Source organism: Nycticebus coucang, chromosome 14 (assembly GCF_027406575.1).
Source record: "Nycticebus coucang isolate mNycCou1 chromosome 14, mNycCou1.pri, whole genome shotgun sequence".
In the NCBI taxonomy this organism is placed as follows: Eukaryota; Metazoa; Chordata; class Mammalia; order Primates; family Lorisidae; genus Nycticebus; species Nycticebus coucang.
In genome coordinates this window covers 7,547,441-7,575,044 of record NC_069793.1, presented here as the reverse complement: position 1 = coordinate 7,575,044, position 27,604 = coordinate 7,547,441, and the positions used below count along the sequence as shown (strand labels likewise).

The 27,604-nt window shown below is 51.7% G+C and overlaps 2 protein-coding genes across 6 annotated transcripts in view; one reads left to right on the top strand and one right to left on the bottom strand.

Annotated features, from left to right (window-relative positions):
- Positions 1–12,349: 12,349 nt before the first annotated feature.
- Positions 12,350–18,218, top strand: ZFTA (zinc finger translocation associated). Of its 3 annotated transcripts, none has more exons than XM_053560591.1 (5): positions 12,351–13,099; positions 15,245–15,742; positions 16,275–16,664; positions 16,913–17,575; positions 17,667–18,218. In XM_053560591.1, the coding sequence occupies exons 1-5, from the start codon at positions 12,961–12,963 to the stop codon at positions 18,116–18,118; spliced, it is 2,142 nt and encodes a 713-aa protein (XP_053416566.1). In that variant the 5' UTR covers positions 12,351–12,960; the 3' UTR covers positions 18,119–18,218. The 3 variants fall into 3 exon arrangements, with proteins under 3 accessions (XP_053416568.1, XP_053416566.1, XP_053416567.1); XM_053560592.1 differs by having other exon boundaries at positions 12,353–13,099; positions 16,913–17,470; XM_053560593.1 differs by lacking the exon at positions 16,275–16,664 and having other exon boundaries at positions 12,350–13,099.
- Positions 18,219–21,431: 3,213 nt separating this feature from the next.
- The window catches only part of RTN3 (reticulon 3), a 74,032-nt gene continuing 67,859 nt past the window's right edge, over positions 21,432–27,604 (bottom strand). For all 3 annotated transcript variants that reach the window (XM_053560575.1, XM_053560576.1, XM_053560574.1), the window contains 3 exons: positions 27,108–27,154; positions 24,617–24,675; positions 21,432–23,419 (listed from right to left, as the gene is read on the bottom strand). In XM_053560575.1, coding sequence (XP_053416550.1) covers positions 23,374–23,419; positions 24,617–24,675; positions 27,108–27,154 — 152 coding nt within the window. In that variant the 3' untranslated portion in view covers positions 21,432–23,373. The remainder of the gene's footprint in view (positions 23,420–24,616; positions 24,676–27,107; positions 27,155–27,604) is intronic.

The window sequence follows — 27,604 nt, the reverse complement described above, 5'->3', positions numbered from 1 at the left end:
GACAGCAACCTCCAGCTCTTGGGCTAGGCGATTCTCTTGCCTCAGCCTCCCGAATACCTGGACTACAAGCGCCCGCCACAACGCCCGGCTATTTTTTGTTGCAGTTGCCACTGCTGTTTCAGCTGGCCGGGGCCGGGTTCGAACCTGTCACCCTACCCACTGAGCCACAGGCGCTGCCCTGCATTCATTCTATTTATCCCACCTATGCTTCTGGTTTTGAGGGGCTACCAAGGAATGATCAGACTGCTGTGTTCATTCATTCATTCATTCACTTACTCATATATTCACCAAATATTTACAAAGATCCACCTTCCTTTTGCCAGACTCTGTTCTTCATCACAGGGAATCAATTGTCATCTTTCTTTACTTTTTTGTATTCTTTTTTTGTTTTTTTAGAGACAGAGTCTCACTCTGTTGCCCAGACTAGAGTGTCATCATAGCTCACAGCAGCCTCAAATTCCTGGGCTCAAGTGATTCTCCTTCCTCAGCCTCCCAAGTAACTGGGACTGTAGGCATCCGCCGCCAGTCCCGGTTAATTTTTCTATTTTTGGTAGAGACCGGATCTTGAACTTGCTCAGGCTAGTCTCCAACTCCTAAGCTCAAGGGATCCTCTCACCTTAGCCTCCCAGAGTGCTAGGATTATAGCATGAACCCACACTCATCTTTAAACCATCTCTTTTTTTGTAGAGACAGAATCTCACTTTATGGCCCTCGGTAGAGTGTCGTGGCCTCACACAGCTCACAGCAACCTCCAACTCCTGGGCTTAAGCGATTCTCTTGCCTCAGCCTCCCAAATAGCTGGGACTACAGGCGCCCGCCACAACGCCCAGCTATTTTTTGGTTGCAGTTCAGCCGAGGCCGGGTTTGAACCCACCACCCTTGGTATATGGGGCTGGCACCTTACCAACTGAGCCACAGGCGCCGCCCTAAACCATGTCTTTACCAATTAAAATTTCTAGTTCAAACCCACATCTGCAGCAGCCTACTCGATATCTCCACCATGAGGCATGCCCAAAATTGAATGCAGGATCTTCCCTAAACAGGACTATCTTGGTGGCAAGTGACAAAACCCCAACCCAAGTGATTTCAGCCATAAGGGAAAGTTATTGGCTCAGTTAACCGAAAAGACCAGGGCCTGACTGATATCAGCATCTTCAGGCTTATATTCCTTGAGCTCAGCAATTCTCATACACAGAGACCTCCACTTCCCAGTAATTTCACCATCAACCCTTTGCTTGAGTCTCCTTGACTTGGCATGGCTTAGATGCCCAGCTATTAGTCATTGTAACTGAGGGAAAGAATATGGTGATGGGCCACATTTGGGTCTCGGGCCCATCCCTGCAGGTGATCTTATGTTCTGCTGGCTTTGCAACCGCAGTGGAATGAGAGATCTCTAGCAAATGTCTGAAGGGTGACTCTCCTCAGGCAGTCTTAGTAGTCATGACCTTTTCCAAACATCCTAGTGCCCTATTAGTAGGCCTGGATCTTGAGTTGCCAGATTTAGCACCTAAAAATAGAGGACGTTGAGTTACATTTGAATTTCAGATACACAATGAATAATTTTTTTGGATTAGTATTCTCAAGTATTCACCCTGTGTTTTAACTGGCAACCCTACCTGGGTTATATGCCAGCTCCTCAGTGTGGGGGATGAGATCAGCTATTCCTAAACCACTTGGTTTGAGTGTGAGAACAGGGATCATTCAAGAAAGAAGCATGGATGTGGGATGCACAAACAATAGTGCACCCACATACACCCAGCTCATTGCAACTCACCAGCCTTCCCAGCCCCATTATCTCTGCCAAGAGATCCCTGCTTGGTATAGGAAGTAGGTGGAGATCCTTTGATTTTAAGAGTCAAGGCTCCAGGTGGCGCCTGTGGCTCAGTCGGTAAGGCGCTGGCCCCATATACCGAGGGTGGCGGGTTCAAACCTGGCCCCCGGCTGAACTGCAACCAAAAAATAGCCGGGCGTTGTGGCGGATGCCTGTAGTCCCAGCTATTCGGGAGGCTGAGGCAGGAGAATCGCTTCAGCCCAGGAGTTGGAGGTTGCTGTGAGCTGTGTGAGGCCACAGCACTCTACCTGAGGGCGGTACAGTGAGACTGTCTCTACAAAAAAAAAAAGAAAGAGTCAAGGCTCCTTCCTCATCCCCAGCGAATGAATTATGTTTAATCTAAACTACCAATGGTAATTACTTTTTCCCTGTCATCAAATGTTGATTACAAATTCTTAGTTTCCTTTGTACCCAGGGATGACCAGTTCTGGCCAATGAGAGGTAAGGGAACAAACATCTGTCAGGGAGTTTGTGGAGAAGATTTTGGTTCCCAGATAAAAGACAGAGCCTCTGGAGGGAAAGTCTTTTCCCCTGTCCCCTTCTTCCTTGGAATGCTGGCATGACCACATGATGTTTGAAGCTGCAGTGAACAGCTTTCGATCATGAGACAACATATGAGTAAAAGCTCGGCGCCTGTGGCTCAAGCGGCTAAGGCTCCAGCCACATGCACATGAGCTGGCGGGTTCAAATCCAGCCTGGGCCCGCCAAACAACCATGATGGCTGCAACCCAAAAATAGCCAGGTGTTGTGGTGGGCGCCTGTAGTCTCAGCTACTCGGGAGGCTGAGGCAGGAGAATTGCCTGAGCCCAGGAGTTGGAGGTTACTGTGAGCTGTGATGCCACGGCACTCTACCCAAGGTGACAGCTTGAGGCTCTGTCTCAAAAAAAAAAACACAAAAAACATACGAGTAAAAAGCTTCCTAAGCATAATGGAGCTGAAGGGTAGGAAGAGTCTGCACAAACTCTCGATCCTTCAACCTCCAGCCTTCATACATAAACAACAGAGTCTTACATTTTAACTTGTGCTTTCTGTTACTTGCAGCCAAATGGAGCAGGTACACCCTGGTGTTCCTCCGGCAGACACAGCCCTTCCCCCAAGTCTGCTTGTCTCCGAATTTCCCACAGTTCCATGAGTCGAATCACTATCTTTTCTTTCTTGCGAACCCAAACGTCAGGTTCGTCACTGAAACCTTCCCTTTCTCCCCAGGCCACCCCCCATTCTGTTACATTTCCCTCCTCAGTAACCCTGGAATCCTCTTCCTTCCTTCGTGTTTCCACATTCACTGTCCTATTCATCGTAGCTCCTCCCTGTAGCTCCCCCCATCCACTTCACCAGCCTTCTGTTCAGTCTAACGGCCTTGCTCTTTGTCCTCCAGAAATGGAGGACAGTTATCTCATCAAAATCCAAATCGGATCATGTCACTCCCCACCACCCACACAGTTCAAAACCCTTCAGTTATCTCTCATTTCTCTCGGAATAAAGACCAACATCACAAGCCTTCCTTCCTTCCTTTCCTTTCCTTCCTTCCTTCTTTCCTCACTTATTTTTGAGGCCCTCTCAGTCTATTGCCCCAGGCTACAGAGCTGGTATCAGCCTCAGGGGTCCTCAAACTGAGGCCCGCAGGCCACATGAGGCTGTGTGATTGTATTTGTTCCCGTTTTGTTTTTTTACTTCAAAATACAATATGTGCAGTGTGCATAGGAATTTGTTCATAGTTTTTTTTTTTTTTTAAAAACTATAGTCCAGTCCTCCAACCGTCTGAGGGACAGTGAATTGGCCCCCTGTTTAAAAAGTCTGAGGACCGGGCGGCGCCTGTGGCTCAGTGAGCAGGGCGCCGGCCCCATATACGGAGGGTGGCAGGTTCAAACCCAGCCCCGGCCAAACTGCAACAAAAAAATAGCTGGCCGTTGTGACAGGCGCCTGTAGTCCCAGCTACTCAGGAGGCTAAGGCAGGAGAATTGCCTAAGCCCAGGAGTTGGAGGTTGCTATGAGCTGTGTGACGCCACAGCACTCTACCGAGGGCAATAAAATGAAACTCTGTCTCTACAAAAAAAAAAAAGTCTGAGGACCCCCTGGTAGGTCATAGCAACCTCAACCTCCTGCCTCAGCCTCCCCCATAGCTGGGACTACAGGTGCTCGCCACAACACCTGGCTAATTTTTCTATTTTTTTTTTTTTTGAGACAGAGTCTCATTATGTCACACTCAGTAGAGTGCTGTGCCATCACAGCTCACAGCAGCCTCAAACTCTTGGACTTAAGTGATTCTCTTGCCTCAGCCTCCCAAGTAGCTGGGACCACAGGCACCCACCATAACGCCTGGCTATTTTTTATTTTTTGGTGTAGTTGTCATTGTTGTCTGGAAGGCCCAGGCTGGGTTTGAACCCTCTAGCTCCGGTGTATGTGGCTGTGCCCTAGCCGCTGAGCTACAGGCGCCAAACCTAGTTTTTCTATTTTTAATAGAGACAGGGTCTTGCTCTTGATCAGGCTGATCTTGAACTCCTGGCCTCAAGCAATCCTACCTCAGCTTCCCAAAGTTCTAGGATTACAGTATTCTGTCTTATTCTTTTTTTTTTTTTTTTGGAGATAGAGTCTCACTATGTGCCCTGGGTAGAGTGCCATGGTGTCACAGCTCACAGCAACCTCAAACTCCTGGGCTGAAGCAATGCTCTTGCCTGAGCCTCCCAAGTAGCTGGAACTACAGGAGCCCACCACAATGCCCGGCTATTTTTTTATTGCAGTTGTTATTATTGTTCAGCTAGCTTGGGCCAGATTCAAACCCATCAGCCTCGGTGCATGTGGCCGCACCAAGCCATGTCTGTCTTATTCTTATTTTATTTATTTATTTTGAGACAGAGTCTCACTATGTCGCTCTCTGTAGAGTGCTCGGGCGTCACAGCTCCCGCAACCCTTGGTGTATGTGTCTGGCGCCGTAACCACTGTGCTCCAGGTATGGAGCCCTGTCTTATTCCTGTCTTATTCTTTTTTTTTTTTTTTTCAGAGACAGAATTTCACTTTATCGCCCTTGGTAGAGTGCTGTGATGTTACAGCTCACAGCAACCTCCAGCTCTTGGGCTTAGGCAATTCTCTTGCCTCAGCCTCCTGAGTAGCTGGGACTACAGGCGCCTGCCACAACAGCCGGCTATTTTTTGTTGTAGTTTGGCTGGGGCCGGGTTTGAACCCACCACCTTCAGCACATGGGGCTGGTGCCCCACCCACTGAGCCACATGTGCCACCCTTCTGTCTTATTCTCTTTTTTTAAAATTAATTAATTAATTATTTTTGCAGTTTTTGGCTGGGGCTGGGTTTGAACCTGTCACCTCCGGCGCCCTACTCCTTTGAGCCACAGGCACCACCTTCTGTCTTATTCTTAATGAATTGTAGGACCCTATAGCTTTTTGAGGGGAAAGACTGTCTTATAGTCGCTGCTGACACACTGTAGGTAATTTTTGTTGCAAGTATCAGGTACTAATTTGAACAAGTGACAAAGAGGATTTGTTGGAAGGAGAGAGAGGTGTCCCAAGGAACACAAGAGTAGGAAGAATAATGTTATCTCTTTCAGGCTCAGAAGCGGGAAGCGAAGGCGGGCAGATGTGCAGCCGTCTCAAGTGCTCTCTCTCTGCCTGGTTCTCGGCTCCTCCCTTTGCACAGGCGTGGTCTCCCTACTTCTGTTACTCAGGGTAGACCAGAGCTGGTCCTGATTGTTCAGTTTCAAGCTGCCCTTACAGGTCCCCTGGCTGTTTGGGAAATCCCTCCCCGATCCCCCCCAAAAAGAGGATCAGGAGCGAGGACCCAATTGTCGTCACAAGGGTGAGGGTGACCACTCCTCCTGGGGAGCCGCCTGCAGCTGCTTGAGCTGGAATGTATGGAGGAAAGATGGCTGCTGGGGACCTCCCTTCAGGTAGGGAGGGTTTACCTTGGAGTTGGCCTTTCCGTAGAATGGAAGGGCTGACCCTTGTCATGATACAAGATGGCTTCACTCCTTGTGTTAATCTGTCTGGCTATTCATTGGCATGGCAATATGTCCCTATACGAGTGACTAGCCTTTGTCGTTTCTGCTGTTCAGCATTCCTTCTCTTGTTAACTTCATCCAGTTTTCCCTTACAACAACCACCCTTCACAGTCCATGTGGTGGTTGGGGGCTGCTGACTCCTCGGGATAGGGCATCTGACCCAGGCTTAGGTGAATGGCACATGCTGTGAGTTTGGGCTCAGTGGCTTGTTGAATTGATGGGCTTTTGATCTGATCCTTCGCATGTGAGCTGGTGTGAATTAGACCTGAGATTCTGTTCAAATGGCTGGAGGAAAGGACACCTGTGGGCCCTGGAGTGGTGACGCTGTGAGCCTGGAGGTACTGGGGACTGTCACATAGAAAGACCTGTCCAGAAGGGCAGCCAGCAAAGAAGGGATCAGGCAGAGAGAAGGCCGAGCATGATGGCTCACGCCTATCATCCTGAAGTCTGGTGGATTGCTTGAACTCAGGAGTTCAAGACCAGCCGAAGCAAGAATGAGACCTCATCTCTACTAAAGATAGAAAAACTAGCCGAAGATAGAAAAACTAGCTGGGTGTTGTGGTGGGTGCCTCTAGTCCCAGCTACCCAGGGGTGCTAAGATAAAAGGATCGGTTGATCCCAGGAGTCTGAGGTTGCTACGAGCTATGACTCCATGGCACCCTACCCCGGACAACAGAGAGAGACTCTGTCTCAAAAATAAATAAATTAATTAATTCATTAATAAAATTAATAGCAAATCTTTTTTTTTTTTTTTTTGTAGAGACAGAGTTTCACTTTATGGCCCTCAGTAGAGTGCCATGGCCTCACACAGCTCACAGCAACCTCCAACTCCTGGGCTTAAGTGATTCTCTTGCCTCAGCCTCCCGAGTAGCTGGGATTACAGGCGCCCGCCACAACGCCCGGCTATCTTTTGGTTGCAGTTTGGCCTGGGCCGGGTTTGAACCCGCCACCCTGGGTATATGGGGCCGGCGCCTTACCAACTGAGCCACAGGTGTCGCCCTTGAATAGCAAATCTTTTTTTTTTTTTTTTTTTTTTGTAGAGACAGAGTCTCACTGTACCGCCCTCGGGTAGAGTGCCGTGGCGTCACACGGCTCACAGCAACCTCTAACTCTTGGGCTTACGCGATTCTCTTGCCTCAGCCTCTCGAGCAGCTGGGACTACAGGCGCCCGCCACAACGCCCGGCTATTTTTTGTTGCAGTTTGGCCAGGGCTGGGTTTGAACCCGCCACCCTCGGTATATGGGGCCGGCGCCCTGCTCACTGAGCCACAGGCGCCGCCCTGAATAGCAAATCTTAAAAAGAGAGAAAGAGAGGCAAGTGGACAGATGGACACTAAGCTCACAGTGACACTGCTTGAGCCTTGGATCAAGCCACTTTTTTTGTAGATTTTAGTACATTCTTGCTCCTCTTTAAAAATTTAAACTAGGGGCGGCGCCTGTGGCTCAAGGAGTAGGGCACTGATCCCATATGCTGGAGGTGGCAGGTTCAAACCCAGCCCCGGACGAAAACCACAAAAAAAAAAAAAAAAAAAAAATTAAACTAGGCTCTGCGCCTGTGGCTCAAGGGGCTAAGGCACCACCCTTATACACCTGAGATGGCGGGTTCGAATGCGGCCTGGGCCGGCCAAACATCAATGATGGCTGCAATCAAAAAATAGTTAGGTGTTGTGGTGGGCACCTATAGTCTCAGCTACTTGGGAGGCAGAGGCAGGAGAATTGCTTAAGCCCAGGAGTTGGAGGTTGCTGTGAGCTGTGATGCCACAGCACTCTACCCAGGGAAACAGCTTGAGGCTCTGTCTCAAAAATAAAATAAAATAAAATAAAAATTTAAACTAGCTTGAGTTATCTATCATTTACTACCAAAAGTATGCTGACAGAGACAGGATTCAGGAAATATTAAACAACTACTGGGGGCGGCGCCTGTGGCTCAGTGAGTAGGGCGCCGGCCCCATATACCAGAGGTGGCAGGTCCAAACCCAGCCCTGGCCAAAAAAACTGCAAAAGTAAAACAAAATAAAAATAAACAGCTACTGGAATACTCTGTGCTAGATGACAGAAAGGGACAGAAAAATACCAAATGTACAGGTTTTTATTTTTTTTGAGACAGAATCTCACTTTGTTTACCCTAGGTAGAGGGCAGTGGTGTCATCATAGCTCATAGCAACCTCAAACTCCTGGGCTCAAGTGGTCCTCCTGCCTCAGCCCTCCCAACTAGTTGGGACTATAGGTGCATATCACCACACCCAGCTAAGTTTTTCTATTCTTTTTTGAGATAGAGCCTCAAGCTGTCGCCCTAGGTAGAGTGCTGTGGCATCACAGCTCACAGCAACCTCCGACTCCTGGGCTCAAGGGATTCTTCTGCCTCTGCCTCCCAAGTAGCTGGGACTACAGGCACCCACCACAGTGCCCAGCTATTTTTTTGCAGCCGTCATTGTTGTCTGGCAGACCTGGGCTGGATTCGAACCTGCCAGCTCAGGTGCATGTGGCCGGCGCCCTAGCCGCTTGAGCCACAAGCGCCGAGCCACTTTTTCTATTTTTTGTAGGGATGGCATCTTGCTATGTGCCCAGGCTGGTCTTGAACTCCTGGCCTCAGACAGTCTTCCTGCTGAGGCCTCCCTTACTCCCTGTAAAGGTGTAAGCCACTGTGCCTGGCACCAAATATAGTTTTGACACATTTAAAGAGGAACAAGAGGCTTGGTGCCTGTACCTCATCAGCTAGGGTACTGGCCACATACACCCAAGCTGGCGGGTTTGAACCCAGCCTGGGCCTGCCAAACAATGACAACTACAACAAAAAAACAACCGAGTGCTGTGGCAGGTACCCGGAGGCCCAGCTACTTGGGAGGCTGAGGCAAGAGAATCACTTAAGCCCCAGAGTTTGAGTTTGAGGTTGCTATGAGCTGTGACACCACAGCACTCTACTGAGGGCCATATACTGAGACTCTGTCTCAAAAAAAAAAAAGAGGACCAAGAATGAAAGGGCTTGTTGGTCAATTACCCTTTGTTCCTCATTTCTGCTCATGGCCTGGCCAAAGAGCTAGACCATTATGGGACTGTCCCTCTTTAGTGTGGCAGAGGGGTGGAGGGAAGGCTAAAATCCTCAAGAGAGGTTGGGATAGTGGGACCATTTTGGAGGTATCCTCTAAAGCTCCTAGGGATCCAGTAGCAGCTGGCATCTGAAGCTGCTTCAGAGGAGCAGCTGATGTGTATGTGGTTTGCCACACTGGCAGGAGGAACTGAGGTCACTTGCATGCTGGCCCTAAGAACTATCCTTCTTTTGACATCAACAGGTTGGGCCCTGGCTGGGTGCTGGTGACTCATGCCTTTAATGCTAGCACTCTAGGAAGCCAAAGTGGAAGGATCCCTTGAGTTCAAGAGTTCAAGATCACGCTTGGCAGGGCGATGCCTGTGGCTCAAAGAAGTAGGGCGCCAGCCTCATATACCGGAGGTGGTGGGTTCAAAACCAGCCCTGGCCAAAAACTGCAAAAAAAAAAAAAAAAAAAATCAGGCTTGGCGCCTGTAGCTCAGTGGCTAGGGCGCCAGCCACATTCACTGAAGCTGGCGGTTTCTAACCCAACCCAGTATTGTTGTTGGGCCTCCCAAACAATGACAACTACAACCAAAAAAAAAAAAAAAAATAGCTGGGCATTGTGGTGGGGCTCCAGCTACTCAGGAGGCTGAGGCAAGAGAATCGCCTAAGCCCAGGAGTTGGAGGTTGCTGTGAGCTGTGTGACGCCACGGCACTCTACCGAGGGCAATAAAGTGAAACTCTGTCTGTACAAAAAAATAAAATGGTACGAAAATTTCCTTTGTGAACACTATTGGCAGTTCCTGTGTTGTGGTCCTTGGTGTCCTTCCCTTACTGGGGCTGCCCAGGGAGCCATCTCAATGCTAGGAGGAAGCTGCAACCCTGGGAGTTCTGGCCCCAGGGGGCCTATAGACCTAGGGCCTGCTTGAGACACCCACAGTGACAGTGGATGGAGGACAGGAGTCAGAGTCAGAGAATGAAAGAGGCAAAGTGTAAAAATTAGGAGTTCTGAGTTTGAAAGGGGTTCTGTGGTTCCCAGGTTGTGACCTCATTCTCTATCCCGTTTTTCTTTTTATACCGCCCCCCTGCCCCCACTCCAGATACTTGGGAGTTAACTTGTCCTTTCTAAGATCATCACATTCAATCAGCCCCTCATTCCACCTTCTCCAAGTGGCTCAGGGAAGACACACTGCAAGCCTCTGAGGGGGCCTTTGTCAGAAATGAGTTGAAAGGATTCCTCTGGGCATAAGAAGCTTTCAGGTAGGTCACTTGGCTAACAAATGCTCATAGGCAAAAACTTGTCCTTTCTTCTTGGCTCAGATGGTGCATAGGTGGCATTCATCTTCACAGGTCCCTCCTAGGACGCAGTGAGGAGTGCACAGGGACCAGCTGTGGCCCTGCTCAAACTTCAGCCTCCTCTGTGCTGCCCTCAGTGCAGCTAGCTGCCTTACTGTGGACAGCTCTCCCCCATCTCCCTTCTTCACTAGTGTTCTCCCAGCTGTTTCCAGAATGGTCCCAGAAGTCCTGGACACACCCCAGTACCTTCAGGACAAAAACTCAACTCAACATGGCCCCTGCTGATTTCCATTTCTGCTTTGGTCTCTCCTACCTCCTTCACCTGGAGCTATCCTGGCTTCTGCCAGAAAAGCCTCATTTTTTCCTCTTCAGAAAAACTAATTTTGTAGGACCCATGAAAATCTATCAAATTATTAAAGTTTCATTTTTTTTTCTTTAAATAGGAAGATTCTCAGGAAGGAGAAAGTACCTAGGGCACAAAAAAGTTACATTGTGGCCCTGATTGGCACGGTTATCCCTTCCCACAGTGGGAGGAATGGGTTGTCCCCTGTTTCTGATTTCTAAGCCTTTGCACCCCCAGCCCAGTGCTAGGCACAGTGGGCTGGCTCAGTCACTGCTTGCTGGATAAGTGGATCAGTACACAAGAAAACGATTGGCCTGGGGTCAGGCTCTTGCCTCTCTGAGTCCCCATTTCTCCATCTGTACAGCAAAGTTGCAGCTTCCTAAGGCTGCTATAAGGAGGAAGTGTAAGGGGAAAAATGCATCCCAGCCAAGGAGCCAGAAGCCTTTCCCCAGGCTGAACAGGATGTGGGTGGGGTGGGGTGGGGGAGCAGAGGTTGATAAAAATGGGTCCAGGTGACTTTGGTCCTTCTCTTTTAGTAAGAAACAAAATTATCATATTTATACACATAGAGAACTGGAAGGAAAGACCACCCCCCCAAAGTGTCTCTCATAGCGGTTAGCCCAGCACGGCCTCCCCGTGTAATTAGCAATTAAACTAGAATGAAGTACAAGGCCCCTCAGGAACCGGCTCATTTCACTTTAGCTTGTTTTTTTGTTTTGTTCTGTTTGAGCCGCAGAAGTATGTGAAGGCCAGGTCTGCGTCTCACTTTCCCTTTGTGCTCCTGGGCCCCGTGCAAGTGAAGGACATAACCAATGAAGGACGGCGGGGCCGCAGGGGGCGAGCAGAGCCCGGTGGGGGCGGAGGGAGAGACGCGACTTCTCCCTGACAGTGCCCTCGAGGCACGTAAGAAATCTTAGTTCTTGACCGCCCCCCCCCCCCATCACAAACATTTCAGGGAACAGGTTCCTGTGTTCCAAGTAATATTTCCATGGCTCCCGAAGGGCTGGAAAGGTTTGCTGTGGGTGCCTGTTTGGTCACAGACGGCATCGTCCCGTCTGTCTCCTTCCCTGCGGTGTGTCCAGCTCTACAAGCACGCTGCCGCACAGTGGGTGGCGAGGGAGCCGAGGAGTCTGTTAATGGTGATTGCCGGGTGAGAACAAAACCCACCTCTAGATAATGGGACCCTCCAGGGCCTCTAGCACCCTGTCATTTGGATCGCCCCGAATCGCCTTTGTTGTGGGCGACCAACCACAGGCAAAGCGAGCACCTGCTCCTCCAGCCCGTCCTCGCAGAAGGACCCCAGGCTGCGGCGCCTCTAGCTCCTCTCCCGGTCCCTTCTCTCCTCTTCCTAGGAGCTGGGGGTCCGGGGGCGCCCCGGGGCCCCTCAGCCAGGGTCCGCCCAGCGCTTCCCCGCTGTCTCCAGGTGCCCAACACCCCGCCCGGGACCAGCATTCTTCTCCACCCCGGGCCAGGCACGGGGTCTTAGGTTGCATCAAGGGCCTCGTCAGGCACCCCTAGTCCTACAGGGACAGGAGCCTCACTCAGTCCTGGCCACACACGCCCTCTCTTCCCGGCTTCCATTCTAGAGCCACCCTCGCCCCGCAGGGTCAGGCCCCGGCGCTGCGGGCTCTCCGCCAGTCTACTGCACGCCCCCTCTCCAGGGCCTGCGTCGCTGCTGCCGCTGCCCTCACCCCTGGCCAGCTCCGGGGAGCCTCGCCGGTCCACTCCTCCTATGAGAAGCCCGAGCTCCCAGCGGTCCCGGTCGGCTCCCACGGGAGGGGGCGCGGCCGCCCCCGCGGCTCCACCCTCTCGGCGGGGCAGCAGCCATCTGGGGCCCCTGCCAGTCGCGTCTGCTGCGGGGCCCGCGCGGAGCTCGCGACCCGCTCGCACCGGAGGAGGAAGCCCCGGCAGGGACGCCGGCCTTCCTATCGAGCGCTCCTCTGCCTGCGCCGGTGCTGGGAGCCGGGCGCTGAGATGCCCCGAGGGGGCGGTGGCCGAGAGCTGAGCCTGGGTGGAAACGCGGACGAACCTCGCCACTTTGGTGACCCTTCGGGATCTGGGACCGGAGCCCCGGAGGCAGTGGTGCAGGCTCGCGAGGGCGGCGAGGTCCGTGCTCCCAGCGTCCGAAGCGGGCGCGGGCTGCTGAGCCTTGGCTGGGCTCGTCGCCTCCCGCTTTTCCCCCCAGCCCCCCGCGAGCTGGCAGGAGGAAATAGCGTGCGGCCCCTTTAAATTTACCCAGGAGCCCTTAAAGGAGCCCCAGGGGCCCCAGACAGGAATCCCCACCCCGGTCCAGCCCGCGCCGCCGAGCGAGCAGCCTGCCGTCCGTGCGGCCGGCCGCCCAGTGCCTGCGCCCCGCGTCCCGGGGCCTCGCTCACCGAGCGCCCCGCGCGGGCTGCCGCTGGCTCCGCGGCCCCGCGCCCCGCCGCCCCGGGGCCCCGCTCTGCAGCGCAGCGCATGGAGCCCGGCGGGGACCACCGGAGCCGGAGCAGCGGCGGTAGGGGCGGCCCCGGGTCAGCAGTGGCCTCGGCACGGGGCCGACGGCTGCCGCCTGCCGGATCGAGCAGCGGCGCAGAGCCGGAGGAAGACGAAGGAGGTAAGACCTGGGACCCGCGGCCCGGCGGGGGCCCCTGTGTGGGGGAGGGGAGGGCTGCGGCTCGGGGCCCCTCTCCGCCGCCGAACAAAGCGGGGGACGCGGGCAGGGTAGCCGGGGGCGCCACCTGGTGGGCGCGGATTGCCGCTGCAGGGCCAGCAGGGGAGCCCCCCGCCCAGTTACCAAGGTCCGCCCCGCCCGGGGGGCTCGGGCGGCTCCTTTACTCCTTAAAAGGCCCTGTGCCCCCGGCATTGGGGGCCAGGGCGGAGGGGCCCAAAGGTCAAGGCGCAGTAGGGCCCCAAGCTGGTGGACTGGCACCCTCCGCCCCTTTCTCTTTCAGATTCCCAGGTGGTCTCCCTTATCTTGCTGTCTTAAAAGTCTGTCCAGATCCTGGGTCCCCTTCGGGTGCCTTTCCCCAGCGGAGCTCAGCTCAGCTCGGAACTCCGCTATTTGAAATCCGGCTGCCTTTCTTGTCTTGTGGCCTCGTTGAAGACAAGCACTCTCTTTTTCTCTACGTTCTCCCTAGGAAAGTGCATAGCTTGTGCCTCGGGGGCCCATCATTACCTTCCCCCACCGCAGGGTTTTTAGAGGGATGGGTTTGCCCATAAAGGCAGACACCCCCTCCAGCCCGGGCATTATCTCTTCTCTTCAAAAAAAAAAAAAAAAAAAAATTTTTTTTTTCTCCCCTAATTTGTCAGCTATAGCGGAACCATCCCCGTTCGTTCTGGAAAGAGTCTGTTTCCCTGATGTAGGGTCAACGCCTTAAGACCCGAGAAGGTTCCGTCCGGGCTTGGGAGACTGCCCTAATCTCTGGACAGCCCTCCCTGTCCCTCCCCTCCCAGAAGCTCCCCAGCCCCTTTTGTTTTTAAAGACCTCAGCTCCTCCCCCCTTTTCGGCTCTTAAAGGGCCAACCCACCTTAGACTAGCCTGGATCCAGCGTTGGAAGGATGCTCAGAGACCAGCTAGCTATCCAGTGCCTTTGCAGACAAAGAAACTCAGGCCGGAGGGCGGACAGGACCTGTCACAGGGCACAGAGCCAAGTTAACAGTAAAGCAAGGACTCCAACCCAGATCTATGGCTCTGAAGCCAATAGATCCTATGGATCTACTTAAGAAAATAAAAACTGAAACAAAAAAACCCTCATAGCAGTGATAGGAGCCCTCTCTGATCCTGTCTTTTGTTTCTTTGACCCTGGGATTTTCCACCAGGACCTGCCTGTGTAGCTTATGTGCCCAGGAGACCATTTTCTAAATAAAAAGGAGTCAAGACTGTAGGAAGAATGAGGGACTGCTTTGGGTATCTTTCTGGCAAAGGAAATGCCACTGGGTTAGTCGGGCCTTTCCAGTCCCTGCTCTTCTGATTGCTGGGCATGGCAGTGGCTGATCCCCTGCCAGAGCAAAAGTTAAATCCCCAGAAAGACTTAATAGACTCCAATGGGTGGTGGCTACTCCCTGCCGCAGTGTCATCAGTAGCCACTTGGGTGGCCCTCCTGACATCCCTTTTCAGCGTCTGTGGCGCCCCCAGACTCTGGGGGAAGTCTTGGTCTGAGAAGCTTCTTCCCCTAGAGGTGCTGACAGCTTTGTCTTGGGGATTCCTCTGGTGCGAGAGCCTATATTTGGGGAACTGACAGTGCTTAGCTCTTCCTAAAATGGGACTCTCAAGAGGCTGTGTTTGAGGCATTATTGGAGAAAGGGTGAAGAACTTTGGGTGCGGCCCTCTTTGCTGGGGCCCCAGGTGGGTGGGTCCTGTGTGTAGCCCTGGATGCAGACAGATGCCCGCTTTGTCCCTCTCAGCCCCCTGCCTGCTCCACTCCGCCTGCTGCTGCTCTCCTAGCTTTATCCCTGCAGCTCCCATCCAAAAAGGGCACCTTACAGAACTGGCTGCCTCCTTGGCTCTCACCTTATTTTTTTCAAAGTGTTAGAGCTAGTTTGCACAGTGCCCTGCATCCTTTTGTTCTTGATCCTTTCTTAAAGAGTCCTTGCTCTTTGTAAAGGGCCAATGTTTTGGCTCCCTGCTTCTCCTATATCCTTTTTCCTGCCCCTGAACACCCTCACCCTCACCTCCCTTTCTTGGGCTTCAAAATCAAAGCCCTGACTTCTTTCCCTGGAAATCAGAGATTGAAAACTGTCTCCCTTTCCCCTTCTTCAGGGCAAGATCTTCAGCTGGAAGGGGGTGCCTTGGGGTCCTGGGGGAATGCCCCCCTGCCCTCCTCCAGGGCCAGGGGACCAGCAGCTTCAGGCAGGAAATACTCAGACCACTGTGAGGCCCGGGCCTCAAGACCTGGAAAAAGCCGCATCCCTGGCCGTGACCACCGGCGCTACTACCATGACCACTGGCGGCTGGAGTACCTGATGGACTTCAACCCTGCGCGGCATGGCATGGTGTGCATGGTGTGCGGCAGCTCCCTGGCTACCCTCAAGCTCAGCACCATCAAGCGGCACATCCGCCAAAAGCACCCCTATTCCCTGCACTGGAGTCCCCGGGAGAAAGAAGTCATCAGCAACAGCTGGGACGCCCACCTGGGGCTGGGGACCTGTGGAGAGGCTGAGGGCCTGGGGGTCCAGGGGACTGAGGAGGAGGAGGAGGAGGAAGAAGAAGAGGAGGAGGAAGGGGCCAGCCTCCCAGCTTGCCCGCCCAAGGGCCCAGGTAATACAGGTCATGGAGAGGCAGGGGTCCAGGTGGCCAGTGGGTCACATGGGGACAGCTTTCTCTGCCAACTAGCTGGTCTCCTTGAGGTTACTGCTCCTTCTCTGGGTGTGGTCTGTTTATATGGAAGGACAGTGGGGCAGGGGCCTCTGACATTCCTGGCAGTGTTGTCATTTTGTGCTCTGTGCAGGATCAATGAGAGTAGAGGTTGAGGGACAGGCCTGGGAAGGCCAGGCGTGGGGAGGCCAGGCTGGGTTGCTGAAGGCCTGGGAGGGGACTGGAAAGGTGCAGCTCATAAGCCAGTGGGGCAGGGGTTAGATCCTAGTTCTGGGGAGGAAAAAAAGGGTTAGAGTGTGTGAAGGAGGATTTAGGGAGCTGGAGGTAAGATGTGAGGGGAGAGGAAGAGAAGGGCAAAGGTTAGGTCTGGGGCCTCTGAGTCTGAGAAGCAAGTGAGAGGCTTGTGAAGGACCTGGCTGTGGCAGGGGCTCCTTGACAGGGCAGTGTCTCAGTTCCTTCCCTCCAACCCTTTCAGGCAAAGCCCCAGCTGGTGGGGGCTGCTGGCGCCAGCAACGAGGGGGCCCAGTGGCACCCTGGTCTCGGTGTCTGTGCCTCTCAGCTTCCCGGAGGGCCAGGGGCAGCAGGGGGCTGGGGGCCCGCCGCCTGGAGAGGAGGCTGAAGGAGTCCCTGCAGAACTGGTTCCGGGCCGAGTGTCTCATGGACTATGACCCGCGGGGGAACCGGCTGGTGTGCATGGCCTGTGGCCGGGCATTGCCCAGCTTGCACCTGGACGACATCCGTGCCCATGTGCTGGAGGTGCACCCCAGCTCTCTGGGGCTCAGAGGTCCCCAGCGCAGTGCACTGCTGCAGGCCTGGGGTGGCCAGCCTGCAGCTTCGCTGTCTGAACTCACCCAGTCCCCACCAGGTGCGAGGCCCATCCTAAGCTGAGGCTGTGTCATGTTAGGGCTGCAAAGTGGGGTCTGTGGCCAAAACTGGGAGGCAGGAACTTAGGGCTGAGGGCTGAAGGCCAGGAACTCACTTCTACTCCCTACACATACACGTCAAGGCCTCTAGCTTGGGGCTGGGGTGAGGAACAAGGATGGACCCCTTTGTGTGGGTAAGGGCAACCCAGTCAGTGGGCTGAGCCCTTCTCCCTCACCCCTTCCCCAACAGACGATGACCTCGTCCCCCAGGACCTGACCAGAAAGAGGAGCCGGGATTCGGCCCCGGCTGCTGGATCCTCCTCCTCTCAGGATCTCAGCCCCCCAGACGTAAAGGAAGAGGCTGGCTGGGTCCCGGAGAGGCCCAGGCCCACAGAGGAGGAGGAGGAGCTGGAGGAGGGCGAGGGCGAGAGGGTGGGAGTCCCGGGCAGGTTGCCATCGGGCCTCGACCACCGCCGCCACTACCAGGAGCGCTGGCAGCTGGAGTACCTCATGGAGCTGGGCGGCGGCCGGCGCGGCCTGGTGTGCATGGTGTGCGGGGGCTCGCTGGCCTCGCTCAAGATGAGCACCATCAAGCGGCACATCCGCCGGCGCCACCCGGGCTCCACGCGCCTCGGCGGGCTGGTCAAGGCCCTCATCGCCCAGGAGTGGAGCGAGAAGGCCGCCCATCTGCTGGCACTGAGCCTGCCCTGCCCAGAGTCCCCCCGGGGCCCTGCCGCCCCCAGCACAGCCGCAGCCTCCGAGGAGGGGGGAGGGGACGAGGAGGAGCCAGAGGAGAAGGAGTGGTGGGGTGAGCTGGTGCGGGTCAGAGCCAGGTGGAGAGGGAGAGCGGGCAGGTCCCCAGCTAGGCAGGGAGAGAGGGCTGGGCGCTGCTGGGGTAGAAGGGAGATTGGGGGTACGGGTCGCAGGGTGGAGGTGGGACATGGGACCTGGCTTGCTCCCCACACCACCAGTTCCAGCGCCGCTTTTTCTTCTTCACTCACTAGGCGACATCCCGCTCGCCACTGGGGCTCCGTTGGAGCGGCCCGCCGAGGAAGAGGACGAAGAGGACAGCCAGGAGCCGGGGGGACTCCTCTTGCCGCTGCCACCACCGCCGCCTCCCCCGCCACCGCCGCCGCGAAGCCGGGAGCAGCGGCGGAACTACCAGCCTCGCTGGCGGGGCGAGTACCTGATGGACTACGACGGTAGCCGGCGCGGCCTGGTGTGCATGGTGTGCGGGGGCGCGCTGGCCACGCTCAAGGTGAGCACCATCAAGCGGCACATCCTGCAGGTGCACCCCTTCTCCATGGATTTCACGCCCGAGGAGCGCCAGACCATCCTGGAGGCCTACGAGGAGGCGGCGTTGCGCTGCTATGGCCACGAGGGCTTCGGGCCGCCCGCTCCGGCCCCGCGCGACGGCGGCGCGGACCTCAAGTCGGGCGCCGTGTGCCGGGCGTAGCGGACTCGCGGGCCGTGTGCCCTCTGCGCTGCCCGGCCCTCGGGCTGGGACCCCCCTGTAGCCTGTTGCGGGCGTCCCCCGCTGGCCGGGCCGGGCCGAGCTGGGCCAGGCTGGGCCAGGCCGGGCAGAGACGGGAGTTTCGGTGCTTGGGCGCTTACGTCCCCAAGCTCGTCGGTGTCCCGCGCGAGGCGTACTTTCCCTTGGGCCCCGGAGCTACGGTCCCCTCCACATTGGGCCCCTAGTTTTCTGAGAAGCCAAAGCGGCCTCCACGTGTGAGCACTGAGCGCCCCAGCGCCGGGCGGGGGCGGGGGCGGGGACGTTGTCAATCAGTATTAAGGCCGAGGGAGGCGCTCAGAGAGGGCAGGCAGGATGCACGCGCCTGCTCCCTGGCCGGAGGCCCCGCTGTCTGCTGCCTTGCACGCCGCAGGCTCGGCTCCCGGCTCGGGAGCTGCTGCCTGCCCTTTTCTAATTGGTATTCTCGGCCTCTCGGAGGCCCGGACTGCGGACGGGGGCCTTCTAAGGGAGGCGGGGCCGCGGGCCTCGGGCTGGAGGCGGGGCGATGCGCTGGGGGCCCGGGCGGAGCAGGGCCTGGCTGGGCCAGCAGCGCCAGAGTGCTCCGCGGTCCCACCCTCGTCCTGGACGGAGGTCGGGTGAAGGGATTAGCACTTTTTTGCTTTGCTCCTCCTGCCCTGAGGACCTCCACCTACACCTAATCTCAGTCGGGTCCTCTGGGTCCAGCACCAGGTCCGTCCGAGACCGGGACACTGGCGGTCCCGGCTGGGGGCGTTCCCTTGGCGACCCATCCTTGTTTCCCTTTGTGGGGGACCTGCTACCTGTTCTCAGCCCCCAGAGCCCGGGGCTGAGCCTCGGCCCCCCTTTCTCTTCCCCGCAGCAGCGCCAGGCCTTGTGAGGCGGGGAAGGGGCCCTGCGATCTCCCAGGCAGGTCCGAGAGGGGTGTATAGATTCATTCTCCTGTGGAGAACAGCTGGCCCTGAGATCAGGCCCTTTTTGCTCTTTGTATTTTATTTTGAAACTGTATTTAATGCTTTTATATGAAAGGGGGGCGGGAAGAGCTGACCCTATCACCCTATGTGCAAATGTCTTATTTATTATGCGTGTGTCAGATAAGCTGTGAGGTGGTGAAGGAAGGACCTAAAGGAAGGAGGGAGGACAGAGGCGGGTGGGACCCCAGTAGGCTCTACTGATGTGACATCTGCTCTTCAGAGGCCACTGCAGGCACAGGTTCCTCCGTCCTGGAGTTAGGGTGGTCAGGTCAGCTGTGGGACTTGAGGGTTGGGTCTAGAGGGAAAGGAGCCCTGGGAGCAGGAGCCAGGGGCTGCCTTTGTGGATGGGAAAGTAGAGGGCACAGCTGAAGCCTGGCTTCTCATCCCTGCACCCCAGGCCAGAGCCCAAGGTTCAGGTGTCAGGCCCATTCCTCTTGACTCTTCCTGGTTGGGAGATGGATTTTATGCCACGGATTTTATAGCATTTTTATATAATTCAAGATTGTCAGAGTTGTAAGGGAGTTTTTGCGCAACCAGGTAGTAACAAAAAAAGAACCAGAATAAAAATACCAACTCTCCAATCAGTGTTTTGCACTACATCACACTGCCTCCCAATCCCTGGTAAATTACTTAAGTTTCTTTTCACTGTAATGCTGCCAAGGGATGACACGTGCTGGTTAGTGCAGCTGTGCCTCCTCCGGTCTCAAAGACCTGCACACTTGCTTGGGATGAGTATGCTGAGCTCTGTAAGGCAGCTCTTGGTATAGGCCTGGGCTGGAAGGTGTAGGCGGCAGCCTTTCCTCTGTTGAGAACTGCAGAGATGGGGCTGACTACTGCCTGGTCCAAGGCCTGCCTAGCAGGGAGCAGGGTTCAGTGGCTTTGGGTTTTTTGTTGTTGAGGCCAGCAGGAATTCAGAAAGATCCTGAATGGGCTGTCAGTTAACTGAAAAGTAAATTACAGTGCGTTTAGACCTCCAGATTTTTTGAGACAGTATTAAAAAGCTTGAGAACAGATTTTGGGTGGCACCAGGTTGAGTACTGCCATTCTTTTACTTTCCTTCATGCATATTGTTTTCAGATCCAGAGTGCGTATTCTTTTTCTACTTTGCCCACTCAAAAACAGTAGATCATCCAAGCCCACTGCCAAAGTACAGGTAAGCCAGGGCAGAGATTAGGAATGGTTTCCCCCCCATCTGTAGGCAAGGAGAGGCCTCAGCAGGACAGAGTGGATGTCTTCACTGAGCCCCAAAACATGACAGTGGTTCTTCAAAATGTGGCCCCCAGACCAGCTTAGGAATGTGATAGAAATATTCTTGTCTCTACCACCAGCCATCCAGCCTGGTAAGTGCTTTAAGGACACTGATGCAGCTCAAGTAATGTGCACCAGTGACCTGGGAAGTGCTGCTGCAGTTACAGGTTAGAGGCGGGGGTTAGCTGGTCCTCATCCCTGGGTGTGTTTGGCTTGGGATTCTGACGTGAACATAAGTTTCTTCATGAATTTTTTTTTGGTTAATGGTATGCTTGCTATTATGGCCAATATGTAAATGTTACTCTGAACATATATTTATATACCATGTTACTTAGTGACATTATTCGAACTTTTGTATGCGTATTTGTGAAGTTGTTTGCATCAGTCATTTAAAGAATATTTCAGCTTAAGTTTCCTAAGAGGTATGTTGAATTAATTTTTAAGAATCAGCTTAAGGGTTATCGCAGCCTTAGTTTAGGGGAAGAGCTAATCAGAGGTGACTGCCTGAGTTCTTTCAGCAATGACCTAATGTATTTAGTTCCCATTTTCCATGACTGACTCCCAATTTAAGTGCATCGTGGCTGTGAGTGATCCACAGGCTGCTTCGTGTGGCAGGCAGGGAACATTCCCAGGCTGGTGTAAACCGGACAATAGACTCCTCTGGCCCTTTCCACTCCTCATTTTTCTCATAAGGTCATCCCTTCGAGGGTCTCTTATTTTCTTTCAGAAATCAAATGCACAGGTGGAAATTCCATAATTCAGATACTGAAATCCTAACCAGTATCAACTATTAGTTGCTTTTTAAAGCCCCCAAAGTGAGGATGGGGGAGTGGAAGCCTTGTTTGGATCTTACTTTCCTCAAACTGTGTATAAAGAATAAAGTTAGCAGAATGACACCAGTCACTGTGTTTTGTTTTTTTTTATTAACACCACATCAACTTGCAGGTTTACAGGAACCAATAGTCAAGCTCCTTAGGTGCTACTGTATTTTCATGTTGCACGCACAGACACGCACACACAGTTTCATTAGTAATTTTTTCATCTATAGATTTTTCTTAAAAAAAAAAAAAAATTCCTGCGTGGCACAAAGATCTCTTTAATTATCTAAACACAGCAGCAACAAAAGAAAAGAGCCAGATGTGGAGGCTTCCAGAGCAGAGAGGTCCTTTGGAGGGGAAGCCCAAAAAGACAGATCAGTGCACTGACTTCTGGGATGGCAAAGGGCGACAATAAAGAATGCATTTCCTACTATGACACATAATCAGTTAAAAAAAAAATCAGAAGGGGGCTAAGAAAATAGAGTAAGGTAAAGGTAACTTTTCCCCATCTAAACACCTAAGTAATTTTCAAAAAAAAAAAAAAAAAAAACTGGAAAGAAAATTTCCTCCCACTACTTTCTACAGCACAGTACTTCAGGACAATCAGATAGTACAGACTTACTTTAAACTCACAGTGCAGGTTCCCTGTGGATGATCATGATCATGAGTGACACCGGAAAGAACTCACAAATGACTTTTCTTTCAAGTTTGCTGCATTTTCATGTTGAAGGGGAGGAAGAAACTTAACTTCAAATGGGAATCAAAGCTTCCCAGCTGCCCTCCACCTACTTGCTCTCAGAGTGAGTTCTCTTGCCTTTTAATTGTATCATTAAGATCTGGCTGTGCCTGCCAACCCTCACCTAAAACTTCTTGGAAAACACTCTCCAAGCAGTACCCTGGCCCATGGCAGGGGTGCCAGTAAGAGCTTTTGCAAGAGTGAAAATGAAAGAACCCTCAAAACACCCATTAAGCTAGCCTCAAAGCAGTTAAAACTCTGTATGAACCACAAAAAACACTTCCCTACACTAATTTGTGGTCTTTTCACCACAGACATACACAATCTCTCAAGCCAGTTTGGCTTTGGTCCTTAGACTAAAATGATGAACACAGGCTAAAGATGCAGAATATGAAAAGGAAGCTGCAGGGAAAAGATCAAGATAAAGGCTTTTTGGGTTTCTATACTTCACTTTTTAAAAACTCCCCCCCACCCCCGCACAGGCTGAGATAGGATCACAATAACTCAGTAACTGAGGAGCCCACATGCAGATTATTTTTTCTCTAACAAGTTTACAGCAGTGTACAGCAGTTACAGACATTTATTCATAATAAAAGTACAACCATATTTATTAAACTTGAGGTGAGGTGGACAGGGGAGAGGGGAGGAAAGCACATTCGGGAATAAGTTCTCAAACTAATGCTCAGAACTGGTGTCCAGGAGAAAAGACACAGAAACCACCTTCCCAAACGGTGGAGCTTTCCTTCCCTAGGTGGAGTGAGGGACACCACAGTGCTACCGTAACTCCCTCTCTGGTTCCACTTTCTGCTTCAGTTCTTTTTTTAATCAGATGTCATTCTGGGAATCAGGAATTATCACTATCATGTATAAGTTATTCATAGAGTTGGAAGTTAGATCATTAAAATGAAGAGGAATATTAAGAGTAGCTGCTCACATCATCTTGGGGCAGAAGATGAGATCTGAGGGTTGCAAAAAACCCAAGGAAGGAATCACACTCCCGTCCCCAAATAATTTCTTCATAAGTTAATCATTATTTCTTAACTTAAAAACAAGGGCAAAACTATAATGGGAAGCTAAGTAAGACCAGTCCTGAAAATTGAATAGAAGGACCCAAGAGATGGTGTTCTTTCACTTTCTCTTTTACCTCCCATCTTTCCCTTTTCAAGCTATAGGTAAAAGCTCCACCACCATTAAGGTACTGATTTAGCCTATGAATTTCATTCTTTATTCTTTCGGGTTCTAAGTTCTCTTTTTAGCCTAACAATTCTTGTGCTTGATATTGAGGGTTAAGGGAAAGGAGGGGGAGAAAACACCAAATTAAAAAAAAAAAAAAAAGCTTGGAATGCAGGCTCAAGCTGACACGGAGCACGTTCCTTCATAGTACAAGTAACAACGCTATAACTATTAAATGGTGTTTTAGTAACTGTTGGATTTCTGGCTTCCAGATGCTTATTCTGCCTTTTTTTTGGCGATTCCAGGGAGTTTTGCTTGGATCCTATTGAGGAAAGAAAAAAATGAAGATGAAAGCATAAACATTTGCTTTTTTTATTTTAATAGTGATGCTAGAAGACAGTCCTGGACTTGCTTAAGCAATGTGAAAAGCATTCTCTCATTTCACATGGGGATGGAAGAAAAGAGGCCAGGTCTGAGTCTAGCCTGAATGGGCCTGCAGGATCCACAAAGAGCTCCACCCCTGCCACCAGGCCTGCATCTTGCGCTGCCAGAACCTCCTGGGTCCTTCACTAGGGTTCCAGAGAAGGAGCATGATGCCTGCTGACACATGGGCAGTGCAGGAGCCCATTTCTCTGGCTCTGTGAGGTACAGGTAAAGGAATGCCAGGTCACCCACTAGTGCCACAAAAGGAACCATAAGCGTCATGAAAACGTTAAAAGGACATGGGTCATCATGACTACCTGAAGCTGGCAAGACTTTCTAGTCCTTCACAGGACACCAAACCTGCCATTTATTCTAGCAAAGGTGTTCTGAAATCATTTAAAGTTACCCATTGCTGTAGCCGATCATTCCCCTAAACAACTGTCAAGGCTACCCTCCACAAGTGTCACATCTCACAGCAGGTGACCCAAGTCAGCTAACAATGGCAATCAAGACATCAGGTCTGAAGCTGTACTATGACCATCTTCACCAATCAGGAGTAAACAACAACGATATACAGCAAACCTCCACAGTTGACCTAATTTTCATAGAGCAGACATGTAGCACATGTACATGTACGTATCAGCACAGTAGCCCTAGTTCCTTACACTGACCTCCGCTGCATGCTGACCAATTTGTTCCAGAGGTTCTACTGTATATATTCCTGCTAACTGTCCCTCTTGGTTTTAGCACCAGTATATACCTAAAAAAGCAAAAAAGCAGGTGAAGATCCTGGCATCAAGCCAGACCTGTCTGGATGTTTATATTCATAGTTCCCTTAACTTTATTTATTTTTTTGTAGCAAGAGGATCTTGCTATGTTGCTCAGGATGGTCTCAAACTCCTGGCCTAAAGCAATCCTCCCACTTTGACCTTCCAAAGTGCTGGGGTTGCAGACATGAGTCATTGCACCTGGCCTTAACCAAGATTTTTATCAGGGTGAAAATTACTTTCTTTGGCATTAGAATTTTATGCAGGGGACTAAAGATAACTGAGGAGAAAGCACATGTCATGATGAAATGGTCCCTAAATGTACTTACTTTTCAATAATTGACTTGGTCTGATCCCGGGCAAGGCCAACATAGTGATCAATCTGGGTCTTTAAGAAAGAAAAGTAGATTCAGTTGTGGCAACACAAAGGGTAACAATTTTCCTGAGGGCACTATTCTTTTGTCCAGTTTGACCAGTTTTAAAGAAGCACTACTGCTTCCAGCTGCTCGGGAGGCTGAGGCAAGAGAATTGCCTAAGCCCAGGAGTTGGAGGTTGCTGTGAGCTGAGATGCCACAGCACTCTACCAAGGGCAATAAAGTGAGACTCTGTCTTTAAAAAAAAAAAAAAGTCACTATTGGGCAGCACCTGTGGCTCAGTGGGTAGGGCACCGGCCCCATATACAGAGGGTCGTGGGTTGAAACCCAGCCCCGGCCAAATTGCAACAACAACAACGACAACAAAAAATAGCCGGGCGTTGTGGCGGGCGCCTGTAGTCCCAGCTACTCAGGAGGCTGAGGCAAGAGATTCACCTAAGCCCAGGAGTTGGAGGTTCCTGTGAGCTGTGTGATGCTATAGCACTCTACCAAGTGCGACAAAGTGAGACCCTGTCTTTACAAAAAATAAAAATACATAAATAAATAATCACTATTTACTAGTCTAGAAAATTAAAATAATGCCGAGGTTTTTTTTTTTTTTTTTTGAGACAGAGCCTCAAGCTGTCCCCCTGGGTAAAGTGACATGGCATCACAGCTCACAGCAACCTCCCACTCCTGGACTCAAGCGAGTCTCCTGTCTCCGCCTCTCAAGTAGCTGGGACTATAGGCACCGGCCACAACGCCCGGCTATTCTTCGGTTGCAGCCATCATTGTTGTTTGGCAGGCCTGGGCTGGATTTGAACCTGCCAGCTCAGGCGTCTGTGGCTGGTGCCTTAGCTGCTTGAGCCACAGGTGTAGAGCCAATAATGCCCAGTTTTTTTTTTCTTTTTTCTTTTTTTTGTAGAGACAGAGTCTCACTTTACTGCCCTCTGTAGAGTGCTGTGGCGTCACACAGCTCACAGCAACCTCCAGCTCTTGGGCTTACACGATTCTCTTGCCTTAGCCTCCCGAATAGCTGGGACTACAGGCACCTGCCACAATGCCTGGCTATTTTTTTGTTGCAGTTTGGCTGGGGCTGGGTTTGAACCCACCCTACTCACTGAGCCACAGGCGCCGCCCAATAATGCCCAGTTTTTAAAAGTATTTGAAGAACTTCCAGCTTTAGACTCCACATTATGCTGTAAGTGTCCCACATGTTCAAGAAAAAAATCATGTGTCTTTTGCAGAAGTAAGTTTTACTTGGTGGGTATTTCCTTTGGAGACACTGAATATATTCTGAATACTAGAAACTGTGTCTTATCTCTATTCTGTAGTCATCAATGAATTATGTCCCCTGGGTCAGACTAACTCATTTAATACCGAAACCCAAAAGTCTATTGCTAGATGACTTCATCCATAAAGAGTAGCCCCACAGCATCTAGTATACTTGGTACATGTCATCCCACAAGGCAAACACCTGAACATTGATGTTTGCAATAGCCTACACTTTAAGTCTTGTTTTAGATAGCTTTTATTCATTCAAGCATTTTTCGACTTTTCAATGTAAGCATTTTTTTTTTTTGTAGAGACAGAGTCTCACTTTATCGTCCTTGGTAGAGTGCCATGGTGTCACAGCTCACAACAACCTCCAACTCCTGGGCTTAGGTGATTCTCCTGCCTTAGCCTCCTGAGTAGCTGGGACTACAGGCGCCCGCCACAACGCCCGGCTATTTTGTTGTTGTTGTTGTTGTTGCTGTTTGGTGGGGGCAGGGTTTGAACCTGCCACCTTTGGTATATGGGGCCGGCGCCCTACTCACTGAGCCACAGGTGCTGCCCCAATGTAACCATTTTTGAATAGATAATGCATCCAGGTGATAAAAGCTCAAAAGGCAAAAAAAAAAAAAAAAAAAAAAAAAAAGTCTGGTGCGGTGGCTCACGCCTGTAATCCCAGCACTGTGGGAGGCTGAGGAGGGAGAATCGCTTGAGCTCAGGAGTTCTAGACTCAACTGAGCGACAGTGAGACCTCGACTCATGAAAAAAATGGAAAAACCCAGCCAGGTGCTGTGGCGAATCCCAGGGCTTCTGGAGGCTGAGGCAACAGGGTGCCCGCAGCCCGAGTCTGAGGCTGCGGTGAGCTACCACACCCACTGCACTCTGCTCAGGGGCATATGGTGGGCCCCTGTCTCAATTAAAAAAAAAAAAAAAAAAAAAAAAGAAGCTCAAAAGGTACACAACAAAATATTATATTAAAAAAGCAAGCCTCTTTCAGACTCATGTCTCTCTTAAATTCTAGTTTCTTTCCTTGGAGGGAAATCATTGTTACCAGTTTCTTATAAGTACTTGACTTACCTGTAAGAAACAGGATTGGTTCTTCAAAGACCACTCTGAACTTTCAAAGTCTCAAAAATGAACTAAAACTAGTCATACATCAACTAGTACATTTGATTCAGAATAGACAAATGCTTACCTTATACTTCTCATAGACAATTGGGACACTGAAAATGAGGAGTTCAGCTGTAAGACAGAGTCACAAACATGGCAAGTATAAATGTGAGATTGTCACAAGGTGTCAAGACTCAAAGTAATGCATACATTTTTTCCTTATGAAATTTAGGGAAAACATAGACCTTCCTCAATATATGAAATCCTGACTAGAAATCCCAATTAAGGACAGTTAGATAAACAGAGCTAATTTAGGGCTGTGTTAAAAAAAAAAAAAAAGAAAAGAAAACTTCTTCAGGCATACTAGCTACCTTCTTTGTACCAGAAGTAACAATTTCCAGATTATAAAAATAGTTTCATGGGCGGCGCCTGTGGCTCAACGGGTAGGGCGCCGGTCCCATATGCTGGAGGTGGCGGGTTCAAGCCCAGCCCCGGCCAAAAATAAAAAAAATAAAAAAAATAAAAAAAAAAAAAATAGTTTCAGCTCAGTGCCTGCGGCTCAAGTGGCTAAAGCACCAGCCA

Excerpts from the sequence above, each read along its gene's own strand:
- ZFTA (XM_053560591.1), top strand. The coding sequence starts at position 12,961 with ATGGAGCCCGGCGGGGACCACCGGAGCCGGAGCAGCGGCGGTAGGGGC. Across the intron at positions 13,100-15,244 it reads GCCGGAGGAAGACGAAGGAG|GGCAAGATCTTCAGCTGGAA; the intron begins GTAAGACCTGGG and ends CCCCTTCTTCAG. Across the intron at positions 16,665-16,912 it reads ACTCACCCAGTCCCCACCAG|ACGATGACCTCGTCCCCCAG; the intron begins GTGCGAGGCCCA and ends CTTCCCCAACAG.